This window comes from Mesoplodon bidens (assembly GCF_964165515.1).
Source record: "Mesoplodon bidens genome assembly, chromosome: 2".
Taxonomy (NCBI): Eukaryota; Metazoa; Chordata; class Mammalia; order Artiodactyla; family Ziphiidae; genus Mesoplodon; species Mesoplodon bidens.
This window is the reverse complement of record NC_138177.1, coordinates 128,795,051-128,810,659: the sequence shown is the minus strand read 5'-3', so window position 1 is coordinate 128,810,659 and position 15,609 is coordinate 128,795,051. Positions and strand designations below refer to the sequence as shown.

The 15,609-nt window shown below is 40.0% G+C and overlaps 2 protein-coding genes across 8 annotated transcripts in view; one reads left to right on the top strand and one right to left on the bottom strand.

Moving 5' to 3' along the window:
- The window catches only part of DNAI4 (dynein axonemal intermediate chain 4), a gene marked incomplete at its 5' end in the record, with an annotated part of 130,478 nt that extends 117,283 nt beyond the window's left edge, over positions 1–13,195 (bottom strand). Inside the window, 3 exon segments of the mRNA XM_081223865.1 lie at positions 6,058–6,241; positions 13,027–13,111; positions 13,114–13,195. Coding sequence (XP_081079991.1) covers positions 6,058–6,241; positions 13,027–13,111; positions 13,114–13,195 — 351 coding nt within the window.
- Positions 13,196–13,303: 108 nt separating this feature from the next.
- Positions 13,304–15,609, top strand: part of MIER1 (MIER1 transcriptional regulator) — a 56,836-nt gene continuing 54,530 nt past the window's right edge. For 3 of the 7 annotated variants that reach the window (XM_081223866.1, XM_081223873.1, XM_081223872.1), the window contains exons 1-2: positions 13,304–13,460; positions 14,593–14,693. In XM_081223866.1, the coding sequence (XP_081079992.1) occupies positions 13,394–13,460; positions 14,593–14,693 (168 nt within the window). In that variant the 5' untranslated portion in view covers positions 13,304–13,393. The other 4 variants (XM_081223868.1, XM_081223867.1, XM_081223874.1 and 1 more) reach the window with 3 other exon arrangements.

Here is a 15,609-nt window from a genome sequence, read left to right as displayed (position 1 = left end):
TCCCATTATGCATATGTTGGTGTGTTCGATGGTGTTTGATGGCTCTATTCGTTTTTCTTCATTATTATTATTATTTTTTTTTTTGCAGTACACGGGCCTCTCACTGTTGTGGCCTCTCCCGTTGGGGAGCACAGGCTCCAGACGCGCAGGCTCAGTGGCCACAGCTCACGGGCCCAGCTGCTCTGCGGCATGTGGGATCTTCCCGGACCGGGGCATGAACCCGTGTCCCCCGCATCGGCAGGCGGACTCCCAACCACTGAGCCACCAGGGAAGCCCCTCTTTATTCTTTTTTTCCCCACTCTGTGTTTGGCTTGAATAATCTCTATTGATCTATCTTCTAGTTTGCTAATTCTTGCTTCTGTCAGTTAAAACCTATTGTTGAGCTCCTCTAGTGAATTTTTAAAGTTTCAATTATTGTACTTTTCAGCTCCAGAATTTCCATCGGTTCTTTTTTATAATTTGTCTCTTTATTTATACTTGATGTAACATGATCATACCTTCTTTTACTTCTTTAAAGCATAGCTTCTGTAATTCCATGAAGCTATTTATAATGGCTTCTTTTAAATCTCTTTCTGTTAAATTTGACATTTGCTTCCTCCCACAGACAGCTTCTGTTGCCTTTTTTCTTGAGTATGGGTCATACTTCCCTATTTCTTTACATGTTCCATAATTTTTTGTTGGAAATCGGAGATTTTAGATAATATATTGTAGCAACTCTGGGTACTGGAACCTCCCTCGTCCCTAGAGCTTGTTATTGCTATTTGCTTGTTTATATTTTGTTTAGTGATAACCTGGATTATTTTAGTGAGGTCTGTTTTCCCATTGCAGGTTGAACAGTGTCCCCAAAAAGAAGATATGTTGAAGTCCTAACCTCCAGTACCTCTGATTATGGAAATAGGGTCTTTGCAGATTTAACCGAGTTAAGATGAGATCATCAGGGTGAGCCATAATCCAATATGACTGATGTCTTTATAAAAGGGGGAAATTTGAACAGAGACAGAGAGAAGATACTGTGAAGATAATGGAGAGAACATAATGTAGAGATAGAGGATTAGAGTGATGGATCTACAAGCCAAGGAGTGTTTGGGGTTATTAGAATCTAGGAGAGAAACAGATACTTCCCTAGCATATTCAGAAGCTGCACGCCCCTGCTAACACCTTGATTTCAGACTTTTAGCCTCCAGAAGTGTGAGACAATAAATTTCTATTGTTTGAAGTCATACAGCTGTTGGTACTTTGTTAAGGCACTCCTGGGAAACTAATATGCCCCTTCCCAACACCTACCCTGCAGTCCTGTTAACACACTAATGTTGCTCCTCAGGGAGGTGCAGCTTTGGGTATGCCCACAACCATCCTGCGACGACAGAGCTACTGGTAGGGCTCTCTTCCACTCTTACTCTGACCACACTCAGCTGTTAACTTCACTAGTTGCCAGCTGATTGCTCTATTGTTTTCAACAATGCCCTGGGGCATAAATTCTCTACAGACTAATCCAATCAAATTGTGGCTCCTTCCAGGGAAGTTTCTGATGCCAATGTTCAATATTTATTCTCACTACAGGAAGGCTTCTCTTGCTGAGGAATTGCCTTATACCCTGTTTCCCTATAAACTAGCTAGCCTACAGTCTAGAGTGTATCTTCGTTAGATCCATTAATTTCCTCCCAATTGCCTTTTACCACTATGTCCACTGCTTTTGAGGGTGTTCATAGGTTTAAACTTCTCCACGCTCTGTTGCAAATAAAGCTGGTTCCTTATGGAAGATATAAGGAACTATCTGTTGTACAGCTTGCTTCTTTCCCCAGATAATATCTCTGCACCAGATCTCTGGGGTTGACAGTGGAGACAATGGTAAGCTTCTCCATGAGTGACAACCTCACTCTAGGTGTTGAGTGCTCCATGGAGGGAATAGGGCAGTAGCCTGAGGTCTTCTCAGCTTGCCTCTCCTGACATGGAACATGATCTCATGGACCAGGGGAAGGCCCCAGGATTCTCAGTGTGCCACACCCAGGTAGAGCTCATCAGTGGGGGTTATTATGGTAAAATGCATACATTTTTCATCTTAACCACATTTAAGTGTTCATGGCATTAAGTACTTTCACACCGCTGTGCAGTCACCACCACCATCCAGCTCCAGAACTCTTTTTAAAAATCTCACAAAGGGCTTCCCTGGTGGCACACTGGGTGAGAGTCCACTTGCCGATGCAGGGGACATGGGTTCGTGCCCCGGTCCGGGAATCCCACATGCCGTGGAGCGGCTAGGCCCGTGAGCCATGGCCACTGAGGCTGCGCATCCAGAGCCCGTGCTCCGCAACGGGAGAGGCCAAAACAGTGAGAGGCCCACGTACCGCAAAAACAAAACAAAACAAAAATCTCACAAAACTGCAACTCTGTACCCAATAAACAATAATTCCTTTTTCTCTTTCCCTGGTGAGCACCATTTTACTTTCTGTCTCTATGAATCTGACTACTCTAGGTATCTCAGATAAGTAGAGTCATACAGTCTTTGTCCTTTTGTGACTGGTTTATTTCACTTAGTATAATATCTTCAAGGTTCATCCATATTGTAGTGTGTTGAAATTTCCTTCTTTTTAAAGGTATATACACACATACACTTTGTTTATTCATTCATCTGTTGATGGAAACTTGGGTTGCTTCCACCTTTTAGCTACTATGAATAATGCTGCAATGAAAATCGTTGTACAAATATTTGTTCAAATCTCTGCTTTCAATTCTTTTAGGTATAGACCAAGAAATGGAATTGCTGGGTGATATGGTAATTCTATTTTAAAATTTTTGTGGGACAATAATACTGTTTCCATAGCAGCTGCACCATTTTACAATCCTACCAACAGTGCACAAAGGTTCTGATTTCTCTATATCCTCACCAATACTTGTTATTTTCTGTTATTGTTGGGGTGTTTTTCATAGTGGTCATCCTAATTGGTGTGAGCTGGTATCTTACTGTGGTTCTGATCTACATTTCCCTAATGATTACTGGTGTGATGTTGAGCATTTTTTCATGTGCTGTCAGCCATTTGTATATCTTCTTTGGAAAAATATTTATTCAAGTCCTTTGTCCATTTTTAAAATTAGGCTGCTTGTTGTTGAGTTGCAGTTCTTTATATATTCCGGATATTAACTTGTTATCAGATATATGACTTTCTGATAATTTTCCTCATCCCATGGGCTGCCTTTCACTCTGTTGTTGTGTCCCTTGATGCACAGAAGTTTCTAATGCTTGATGTAGTCCAATATATCTATTTTCTCTTTTGCTATATATGCTTTTGATATCATATCTAAGAAATCATTGCGAAATCCAATGTCAAAAAGTTTTTCCCTTTTATTTTCTTCTAAGAGTTTTATAGTTTTAGATCTTACCTTTAGGTTTTTGATACATTTTGAGTTATTTTTGTAAATGGTGTAAGGTAAGAGTCCTACTTCATTCTTTTGCATGTAGATATCCAGTTCTCTTAACACCTTTGTTGAAAAGACACCATTGCATGGTCTTGATATCCTTATTGTGAGGGTTTATTTCTGGGCTCTATATTATTTCATTGACCTATATGTCTGTCTTTTCTTTCTTTCTTTTTCAGCTGTGGTGGGTCTTCATTGCTGTGCGTGGGCTTTCTCTAGTTGTGTTGAGCGGGGGCTACTCTTCGTTGTGGTGCGTGGGCTTCTCATTGCGGTGGCTTCTCTTGTTGTGGTTCTAGGCACACAAGCTTCAGTAGTGTGGCTCGCAGGCTCTAGAGTGCAGGCTCAGTAGTTGTGGTGTATGGGCTTAATTGCTCCACGGCATGTGGGATCTTCCCAGAGCAGGGATCAAACCTGTGTCCCCTGAATTGGCAGGCAGATTCTTAACCACTGCACCACCAGAGAAGTCCCTATATGTCTGTCTTTATGCCAGTACTACACTGTGTTGATTACTGAAGCTATGTAAAAAGTTTTTAAATCAGGACGTGTGAGACCTCCAACTTTGTTCTTTTTCAAGATTGTTTTGGCTATTTGGGCTCCCTTGATAGTCCATATGAATTTTAGGATGGGTTTTTTTTATTTCTGCAAAAAATGTCACTGGGATTTTGATAGGGATTGCATTGAATCTGTAGATTGCTTTGCATAGTATTGACATCTTAACAATATTAAGTCTATGAACAAAGGATGTTGTCCTATTTATTATTGTCTTCTTTCATTTCTTTCAGCAATCTTTATAGTTATCAGTATATATATCTTTCAACTCCTTAGTTAAGTTTATTTCTAAGTATTTCATTCTTTTTGATGCTATTGCAAACAAAACTATTTTTCTTGATTTCTTCTTAAATTATTCATTGCTATTGTATAGAAGCAATTGATTTTTGTGTGTCAATTTTCTATCCTGCAAACTTGCTGAATTTGTTTATTAGTTCTAACAATTTTTTTAATGTGGAATCTTTAGGGTTTTGTACATATAAGATTATGTCATCTGTGAACTGAGATAATTTTACTTCTTCCTTTCTAGTTTGGATGACTTGTATTTCTTCTTCTTGCCTAAGTCCTCTGGCTAGGAAACCCACTACTATGCCGAATAGAAGTGATGAAAGTGAGCATCCATGTCTTGTTCCTGATCTTAGGGGAAAAGCATTCAGCCTTTCATCACTGAGTATGATGTTAACTGTAGGTTTTACAGAACGCTCCTGAGGAAATCTTTTCTCTTTCAAGTTAGTTGAAAGATTTTATTTTTAATTTTTATAATCACTGGATACTGAATTTTTCAAATGCTTTTTCTTTATCTGTTGTGATAACCACATGAATTTTTTTTCAGTCTACTAATAAGGGGGAAAGTACTGACTTTTGAATACTGGAACAACCTTGCATATATTATCCCCACTTGGTCATGATGCATTATACCTTTTACATAGTGCTGTTAATACTATGTAATATATATGTAAAACATATACGTAATGCATATAATGTGTACGTAATATGTATATAATTCTTATGGACTGAATGTTTGTGTACCCCCCAGATTCATATGCTGGAATACTAATCCCAGTGTGAGATGGTATTGGAAGGTGGAACTTTTGAGAGGTAATTAGATCATGAAGGTAGAGCCCTCATGAATGAGATTACTGTTTTTACAAAAAGAGGCTAGGGAGCTAGTTAAATCTCTTTCCCGCTTGTGAGGATACAGTAAAAGTTGGTAGTCTGCAACCTGGAAGAGGGTCCTCACCAGTACCTGACCATTTGTCACCCTACTCTTGGACTTCCAGACTCCAGAACTATAAGAAATAAATTTGTTTATAAGCCACCCAGTATATGGTACTTTATTACAGCAGCCTGAGCTGACTAAATAGTTCTTAAGGTCATGAGTAGACTTTCTTCATTCCACTCTAATGTTCTTACTACCAATAATGAATTATAGGAGCCAACTGCTAATATTATGCTGTAAGATATGTTATATGGCAAAGATTCTAACTAAATCAATATATCAATACAGGCATACCTCATTTTACTGTGCTTCAATTTATTGCACTTCACAGATATTGTATTTTTTACAAATTGAAGGCTTGTGACAACTCGGCATCCAGCAAGTCTATTGACACCATTTTTCCAACAGCATTTGCTCACTTTGAGTCTCTGTGTCACATTTTTGTAATTCTCGCAATATTTCAAACTTTTTCATTATTATTATATTTGTTATGGTAATCTGTGACCAGTGATCTTTGATGTTACTATGACTTGCTGAAGGCTCAGAGAATGGTTAGCACTTTTTGGCAATAAAGTTTTTTTAATTAAGTCACGTACATTGGAATTTTTAAACATAATGCTATTGTACAATTAAGAGACTACAGTATAATGTAATAATTTTTATATGCACTGGGAAGCCAAAAAAACTCAAGTGACCCCCTTTATTGTGATATTTGTTTTATTCGAGTGGTCTAGAACTGAACCTGCAATATCTCTGAGATATGCCTGTATTAGAAGTTACTGTTTCAAAGCAGCATACTTTCTACCTTTAACAACTCAATCAAGTTCTTCCCAGTGTCATTTTCAAAAAAAACTCAGAATTCTAAAGAATATTACCCGCGTGGCTGTCTTTGTGGAGGAAACATTCATTTTTTCTACTGTTTTTGGGTCAGGTAGAATCACCATGGTTTTTGATACAGACATTCTGCTTTGGTTTGCACTAGTATATCCTCCTTTCATTTGCGCTCCTTTTGCTGTGCCAGTAAAGCTAACAGACATCTTCGGCTGTGCGCCAGAGTTTCTATATCAGGAAAAGAAAACATAACACTGAGGATCCAGGATTGAAGAAAAGTTAGCAAATGATAAAAAAGTAGACTTTCATTTAGAAACATGGAAACAATCTAAACATATAAACAAGAAAAAAATAGTAGCCACTTGAGAGCTCATTATGTGTAAGCATAGTTCTAGAATGTTTACAAGCACTGTGTCACTTTTTCCTCACAATAATTCTAAGAGGTTGCTATAACATTATTTTATATAAAGTCACAGAGGCTTAGAGGGAAACATTCTTACTAGAGTTGAAATTTGAACCCAGGCAGTCAGATCAGAAGACTACACTTATTTCTCTGGGTCTCAGTTTCCTTATCTGTAAGATGGGGATAAAAATAATACCTAATTCGTTGGTTATTATGAGGATTAAATGTATTAATTTCTATATTGTGGTTAGGAAATGCCTGACACATAGTAAGTACAAATGAGTGTAGAGTGCAGTTATGTAGGCAGATTGAAGAATGAGTAATAAAACCTGGGAAAGAATATCATGTTCCTGCCTGAATGATTACATAATAATTTTTAGTAAGAGAAATTATAATCAAAATATTTGTATCCAGGAGAAAAAATATGATTTCACTTTTGGATCAATTCTCTAAATTCCTTAAGACAAAAACCTAATCATTCTTTCATTCTAGTACTGTGATTGTACTGCAGACTTCTATAAAACAAGAATGATCACCCCTTACATTATAAAAAGGCATTGTTTCCAAAGAAAACATTTTAAACAATACTTTTACTTTCCTACTCATAAAAGATCAGATAAGAATAAAATACTTTAAAATGACAACAATCTAATTTTCGTATTTTATTTTTCTTCATGGCATATAGTACTACTTGACACTTTGTTGTCTACTCCTCTACTAGAATGTAAGCATCTTTAGGACAAGAACTTTGTCTTGTTCATTGCTATATCGCTAGCACACAGGACAGTACCCTACCCAGTATATTGTGGGCACTATTAGTATTTTTTAAATAAATGACTAAATGAATTCCATTCATACTATTTCAAATTTACATTCTTTTAAAGTATCATACCCTATCCTCCCTCCTTCAGTCTCTAAATGACTTTAACTCCAACATTTCCAAGAAAACCAAATTAATCAATGAGGTAAGAATTCCTTAAATTTCTCTACCTTCATTATATTCTTCTTTCATATCCCACAAACTCATCTAATCCATCCTTATTTCTTTCCTCCTCTTTCAGTTCAAAAGTTGCTCTTCTTATCTAAGGTTAACCTTTCTACCTGTGCTCTGAAACCTGTTACTACTTTTCTCAGGGATTCTTTTCCTTTTTTAAAAAAGTTTTTTTTTGGCCATGCTGTGTAGCTTGTGGGCTCTTAGTTCCCCAACCAAGGATCGAACCCAGGCCCTCAGCAGTGAAAGCACCAAGCCCTAACCACTGGAGTGCCAGGGAATTCCCATCTCAGGGACTCTTCTGTCAATAATTCTTGGTCTTCTATAACTTGGTTCCAATCTTTTTCCCTTCAGCATATAATTGCACTCCAGTCATCTCTTCAACTTAAAAATCCTTCCTTTACCTATCTATTACTAGTCTTCCACTATCTATTACTGTATCTCTCCTTTACTTTTTAAAATATTAGTCAATCATCCTGTCTACGTCCTTACTCCTCTTGTGCTCCATAATTCACTACAATCTAATTCCACCCTCTCCTCTCCTACTGCAGAGACTACTTTCATTAAAATCACCTAGTCTTGTCCTTCAAATTGTCAGATCCAAAGGACTCTTTCCAGTACTTACCTTTGTAGCATCTGACGTCAGTTGACCATTCCCCCTTCTTCTTAAACTTGAGTTCTCAAATTGGTTTCTGTAACATAACTGTCTCCTATTCTTCACCCTCCTTGGGACCTCTAATTACCTGACCCTTCCATTTTCTACCAATTAATCAGTACCTTTTAGGTTTCTCTTCTTTCACTATTTAATCCAGTATCCACAATTCATCAACTGAATCACTCTTTTACCATTACCTTCAACTCTTATTTTCTTTCTCCCTTGAGCTTTGCCCTACAATCCCTACAAAATACAGTCTGTCCATTCTATTCTTCCTCTTTACTATATCAGCTACTTATTCCCATGGTCATACATTTGACCTTGTCCTTGTTAAATACAAATACCCCTCAAATACTTCATATCCTCTTGCTTTATTTTTCTCCTCAGTACTTCTTACTAACATATCTGTTACTTACTTATCTTATGAATTAGATGTTCCCCACCCAACCCTCCAACCCTGAGAATCTAAGTTCCACAAGACTAGGGACTTTGTGTTATTTTGTTCCCTGCTGTATCCCTAATGCCTACCATAGTACCCAATACACAGTAGCTGCTTAATAAAAAATTGTTGAATGAATTCCCAAGTCATTACATCCAATTCAAAACATTCTCTCAAACTTCATACTCAAATGTTTACCAGCCTACTGGGTAGCTCCAGCTAAATGTCTACTAGACATCTCAAACTAAATAGATGCATAATGAAATCATATCACATTTACTCATAAACCAGCTCTATCTCTTTTATTCCCTATAGGGACCAAATAGAAATGAATTAGCAAATGATGTTGCATTTACCAATTAGGTAGTTACTGTGATCTTACGAGAATCATCAATAAACTCTCCCAAATCTTCAGACTATAAGTTTCATGGGAAGGAACCATGTTTATCATGTCTACTATGATAGCCCCAACTCTTAGTACTCTGCCTGACAGAGTGGGAAATTAGATCCAGAAAGTACAGACTTTTAAAAAAAAATTGAACTAAGTACCTGTAGCCAATTATGTTAGAAATTTATGGTGCACATCTAGCTATGTTAAAAAAACAGATGCTTTCAATAGAGCCAAATTAGTGGGCAATAAATAGGATGACTTTCAGGAGATATTCACTTTGAAAGTTTTGCCTGAAAAACAGTCATGACACAAGAGGTTATGTAGCTGTACATTCCTCAGTTTTCTGAAGCAGGGACCTAATCTGTTTTGTTCACTCCTATGTCTTCAGTATCTAGGGCAGTAGCTGGAAAATATAAGGCATTCAGTTGGTACCTGTAGAATGAACACCATGAACACCTGATGACCACTTCTATGAAAAGAGACTAATTACATTAAAAGCATGCTACACATACATAAATCTCACTATGAAAAAAATAACCACAAGAGGAAAGAAGGAGTGGCTTAAGGAAAGGTGTCTGTATTAGCCACTTCTTAATGAGATGAAGGTAAAAATTTCAATCTAAACCCAATCAATTACTTTCATTTATCCAACTGTTATTCATAAAACACTTACTGTACATAAGGCTACATGTTGGCAGATACAATATGAATCAGATATGGGCCCTAAGGAGCTGACCGTCTAATAAGAGATAAAACATATATATGATTACAATGCAAGTACAAAATTGTATTTGCCTCAAGACTTACATGTAAGATGAAATGAAAGTTGTGGTAAAGATTACCTTGGGTAAGAGAAGTGAGCAGAGAAATCATGAAGATGGCATTTGAGTTAGGCTTGAATGTAGGTCAAATTCAAAAGAAGTACACGGGGCACGAATGTATATGTGTGCTTGTGTCTGATGCACATGAAGGTGAGGAGGGATGAGGACAGGACAGGAAATGCACCCTGAGCAAATATCATTGTGAACGATAACAGTAGGAAAGCATGTGGTATATACAGGGTATCTTAAATGATTCAATTAGATGCATGAAGGAAAACAAAGTTAAGCTTTGAAAAAATAAAATGGCCAGGCTAAGTATGAAATTTACTACACAAGCATGAGAGTGCCTTTGAAAGATTTTGAGCATAAGAGTTAACTGCTCAAAACTATGCTTCAGAAAAATTTAGCTATATTCAGAACACACTAGAAGCAAGAAGACCATTAGTTAAGATGCTATGGAAATAGGCCAGATGAGAAGTAATCAAGGCTTAACCTGGGGTGGCAAATGTAGAAATAAAACAAATGCTAAATACAGCATGTATTAAGCATATCTTTTTATTTTCTGTATTTTGATGTTTTGACATCTAGAAACTTGCTAACTCTGGATGGACTGCCCCTCCCAGGGCTAGTCAATTCTTACACATAGTAAGGGACTTGCCTACAAGCAAACCTTTTATACGCAAACCAACCAATCCAGAGTCCATACCCTCAACCATCTCCTTCATCAGGCTCTGAAAGAGATCTCACTCTCTGGGTCACTATCCACTTGCCCTAATCACTGTTGCGACAGGAACCAGACAACTAGGGATAGTCCCTATGCCCAGAGCCTTTTGAAATTATTCAAACAAGCTATTCCTACACCTGTTTATTCCGCTTTATCCATTTCTCCCCATGGGAACCACAATAAAGCTTCTTGCCTATGTTTTCCCCTTGCTAGTTTTACCTCCTGCTCAGCCCTGGTGCTTCCTCACGTGGCCCCGCTATGTGGTACGGCATGCCCATGTCTCCTGATTCTAGGGGTCTATGAGTATTAAAAAAAAAACACAAAAAACTTATTCCTTCATGATAGTTATTTCTGTGTCTATGTTTCTTACCATACCTGATTAAAACATACCCCAAGTACCCTTAAACCACAGAAACAGAACTAACAGGACTTAGTAATTGATAATAACAATGCCACTTAAAATCTAAACTTCAAAGTACTTCCACTATATTTGTAATTTAATTCATTTATTTATTTATTTCATTTTTTTAAAATGGAAGTATAACTGACCTACAGTTCCAGGTACACAATATTGTGATTCAATATTTCCATATATTACAAAACGATCACCACCCTAATTCAATTCTTATAACTTATGAGATATTTAATTGCCATGTTTTACAAGTGAGGAACTTAAAACTCAAAGAGGTCAATTTAAATGCCCAAACTCATCCAATAACTCACAGACTATGTGTTCTTGAGCAAGTTTCTTAAATCTGTTTCTTTCCTCATATGTAAATTAAGGTTAATAATAGTATCTGCCTCAAAGAGTTAAGGTGATGATTAAATTAGTCATTATTTCCAAAGCACAATAAGAAGTTAAATTGTAGACATGTTCAAGTTTAGATATTATGAGTGATATCCTGGTGGAGCTGTTTGGTAGCAGTTGAAAATCAAGAGGAAAGTGAATTTCAGGGAACAAAAGTGAGAACTGGAGATACAGAGTTGAGAATCTTTCATGGAGATGACAATAAATGAACTGAGTCCCAAAATGAAAACCTAAAGATACAAAGAGAAGGTAATAGGGCCAAGGAGAGAAACTGGAGGTAGAAAGAAAGTAAAACCAGAAAAAAGGCATCTTCGCCAGTAGTAAGTGAACCAGTTCAGGGTTAGTTCAGGATTAAGGAGGGGAAGATTGATATTGTCAAATGCTGCAGAGAGGTAAGAAGAAAGCCCATTGAATTTGGTGACTATTGAAACCTTTAGGTTACTCATTATTGACCTTTGAGTAATTTTCGTATAGAAATGGAGACAACAGACTGCAAGTGTTAAAGAGTAAACACAGATACTTCTGGTTTCTGGTCTGACATGTAAAGGCCATGAAAGACATCAATCCTGTACTCACAAGAAAAAGGCTGAGCAAACTGAAAATCAATGGGTCTTCTTAGGTCCACCAGAGAATTGAGGTTACAGGCAAACCCTCACACTGAAAGACTGAGATGCAGGAATAACAGAATCACAACTTACTGGGCGCAGAAACTGCCACTAGAGCCAACAAGTGGTAGGAAAACCTAAAGGGTAATTGCCTAATTGCCGGAAACTGAGTGTAGACTAATTCAAAAGAGAAAAAATTGCTGGGGGCCCAGCCTTAGGGAGCCAATGAAAAGAGATGCCAGCAAAGTATTTTGAAAAGGAGTAGGCATAAACCAAGAGGAGAATTAGGGAGGAGTGGTGTCCCAGAAACCAAATGAAGTGATTCAACACTCAAGAAGTGGTAAACTAGATCAAAGCTGCTGATGGGTGAGTTAAGAAACAAACTGAGAAATGGCCACTGTATTTGACTGGACAGTTATTGCTTACCTCCACAAAAGCCATTTTTTGTGGAGTGATAGTATGGACAAAAACCTGAGTACTATATGCAGGAAAGAGCAGAAGGTTCTCTCCCAAGACCTTTTCAACAAGTTCTGCTAAAGAAAGATTAGCTGATCTGGAAGAGACTGGATAGAAGAGATGCTGAAGGTTTGAGAAGAGAGAACAAAAGTGGTCTGGAAGTGCGGGAGAGTGAATGAATTAGGAAACTTCAGTGTAATTGCTGGACTAAGGCACCATTTGAAGTTGTAAGCGAGACATCTGTAGAGCTGTATGCTTTTCTCCAGCCCCTCGTCCAACTGCTGCAGAACAACAGAGAAAGTTGTAAGCTGGAATGAGTTTTAAGGCAGGATGGTATGAGGAGAAGGCAGGAAAAAACCTCAACTACAGAGCATAGTAATGTTCGGTCTGGTGGCTCACAGAAGCTGAGAGGATTGAACATCTGGGCACAGCTTGGAGGCAACAAGCTGGAGACTGCAGACCGGAAAAACAAACAAACAAACAGAAAAAAACAGGAGTGCTAGGAGGAAGGGTGGTTCTTAACAAACTAAGTTTTTTCTCGGAGACCAAGCACAGCAGTAGAGGTTTGGAAAAGGCTGTCCTAGGCCAACGAAGGAGACACTGCCGCCTCGGAGGTTCGAGAGTTGCCGACTGAACACAGATGCAGTAAGAGCTAAGATCTAAAAGGGCTCCCTCCGGGACCCAGGGGAATTGGACTAAAGTTTTAGCGCCGGAACTTACACCCCGACGTTCGGCTGCTTGCGGCTGTTTACCGGAGAGATGGGCATGGTGGCGACTGGGTGGGGAGTTGTCGACCACCCCCTTCCCTGGCTGCTTCTGGAGCCCCTGTACCCCAACCCCCGGCGTCAGCGGCTCCGGCTAAGGCACGGGAATGTTTGCCGGGCGTCATGGAGACAGTGGAGCCTTGGCTCAACAAGCGGCCGCGCGGTTGGCTGGCGGCTGGAGGCCGAGGAGGAGGGCGGAGGCGGAGGGGAGGGCAGAGGGTTGGTGGAGCAAGAGCAAGCCCCGGACGACGACTAGAAGAAGGAGGCGGGCGGCCCGGGCCCTAGGCCCCTCCCAGGCTCTGAGTCTCCCGGGCTGCAGGCGGATGGATGGGGCTTCTTCAGGCGGTGGCGGCAGCAGCGGAGGTGGCGGCGGCAGCAGCGGCAGCGGCTGTAAGTGCAGCCTCCATAAACCATCTCTCCTCTCCTAGCCCTGTTTGGGTGGATGGGCTCTCGAGGTGTCCTCGGTCCCCTTTCTCTCCTTCCCCTCCCCCACTGCAGAGTACCGCCGGAAAACCCTTAACTTCCGGGGAGGGGCTGAGAGAGCGCGCCGGGCGCGCTTCCCCTCCCGGAGTGGCGCCGGCCACCCAAGGCGCATGCGCAGCTCCCCATCGCCATCCAACCCCTTCCCAGACTGGTCTTTTGCTTTGGCGGTGGCGGCGGCGGCGGCGGCGGCGGCGGCGCCAGTCTTCCCCGGCGTCGCCAGTCTTCCCCGGCGTCCGCGGCGCGCTGGGAGTCCGTTGCGGAGTGAGTTCGCTTCGCCTTGTCCGCTTCCGCCTTTCTGCAGTCGGCCCCGGAACGCGGTCGGGGTGGGGTCAAGCTGACCGCCCCGCTGTGGCTCCGCCTCTTTCCCGCAGTATCTCCGGGTTCTGTCTCAGCCCGGGAAGGCTCCTGCTCCCACTGCAGCCCCCTGTGGTGAGCAGGGTCCTGGGCAAACCGGCCCTTTTCGGAGGGAGTGAGGGAGGGAAGAGAGGCTCGAAGAAGGTATTGTTGTGAGGGAATGAAGTCTTCCCAGCCCTTGGGAGGATCCCTGGGGGCAGATGTCTCCCTAGCCTTTGAATGGCCTTGTTCTTTCAGCTTTTGGTGGAAAGATCTCTGGCCTGGAGACCATCTCTAGTCCTCGTTTGCTGTGTGACCTTGGGCGAGTCACTACTTCTCTGGGGCCCCAGTTATACCTAAAGCTTCTTCCAACGCTAAAACTCTTAATTTTGCAGAAGAGCTTACGCAGTTCCAAGATTGGCCCGTCTACTGAGGCCGCTTAGACGAGATGACCCGGACTTGAGTGAACCTTACTTCAATCATGGGTGGAATGAGGCGACCTATTTATTGGATCGCTTTTATTCCTTTATCATCAGTTACAGATTGCATGACTCAAGACTCATTAATGTTTTTCTAAAATTGTCATGGGATTCCTGTCCTAATTCCTGGCCGTCTTTTTAAAAATTAGAGACAGGGCGAATGGTGAACTTGTAGTATCATCGTCTCTAGTCTCGTTACTACTGAGGCTCTCTTTCCTTTGATCCAGATGGTGTGGTGGCTCGATTCTCCCAGTGCCTGGCTGAGTTTCGGACGTGGTTAAGAACCAACTGGTTGAGGTTCAATGCAGACAAGACGGATGTGATGCTGGTAGGCAGGGGCACACTTGGAGATTAAGGGAGGGAAAGTCCAAACTCCCTCAAGTAATATAAATGTTATATTACTCTTCCAGTGTTGGAGAACTGCTGATGGGCCAATAATTTCCAGAGTTTGGGTGAGATAAAAATAACATGTCAACAATATAAAAACTATCAAAACATCGGTTTGTGATAATCTGATAAAATGGAGCCACTGGATAAAACTCTTTATGTAAAAATTATGAAAAGAAAAACCAGAACTGTTCTTTGAAGAACCAAAAGGCTATATAGGTGTTTTGGGGTGGCGTTAATAATAAAAATCAAACTAACAAAAAGATGATGCTGATTGTCATAGATGTGGGGCTTCCAAATTAATGCATTACTGCTTTTTAACCTACATTTTGCCTACTAGAGTAAAGGTAAAACTCAATTTATCTAAAATGCACATTTAAAAAATAAGTGAAGTTTTTTGACATTTAGCTATCTTCAACCAAATTAGTATAGTTATCCATAAATTTTCACCTGCACATCATGTGTAGGCTGTCACTTTTAAATAAAAATTTAAGGAAATAGTTAACACGGTAATCTCAAAAGGGACTCATGGACTCTGAAAATTGTTAGATACAGAATTTGGTTTTAGGGTTTTGAATGTGCTGTTTTAATCTATTTCATTCAAACAGCCCCAGAGTCTGAACTGTTTTCTTGGTACATTTTGAGAGGTACCTTTTTGAAGTGCATAACATGTTTATATTGTATACATTATATTTGAATCAGGTATTGGTCCTGAATAAAAGGTTATATTTCTTAGGTATGTGTAAATTGCCAGGTTTACTTATTGGTTAGTTTGGGGTACTGGCTGAAGAAAAATTGAGACCTTAAAATGCTTTTGTTAATAGCAAAATAACTTCGAGGGGTTCGTGTGTGTGTGT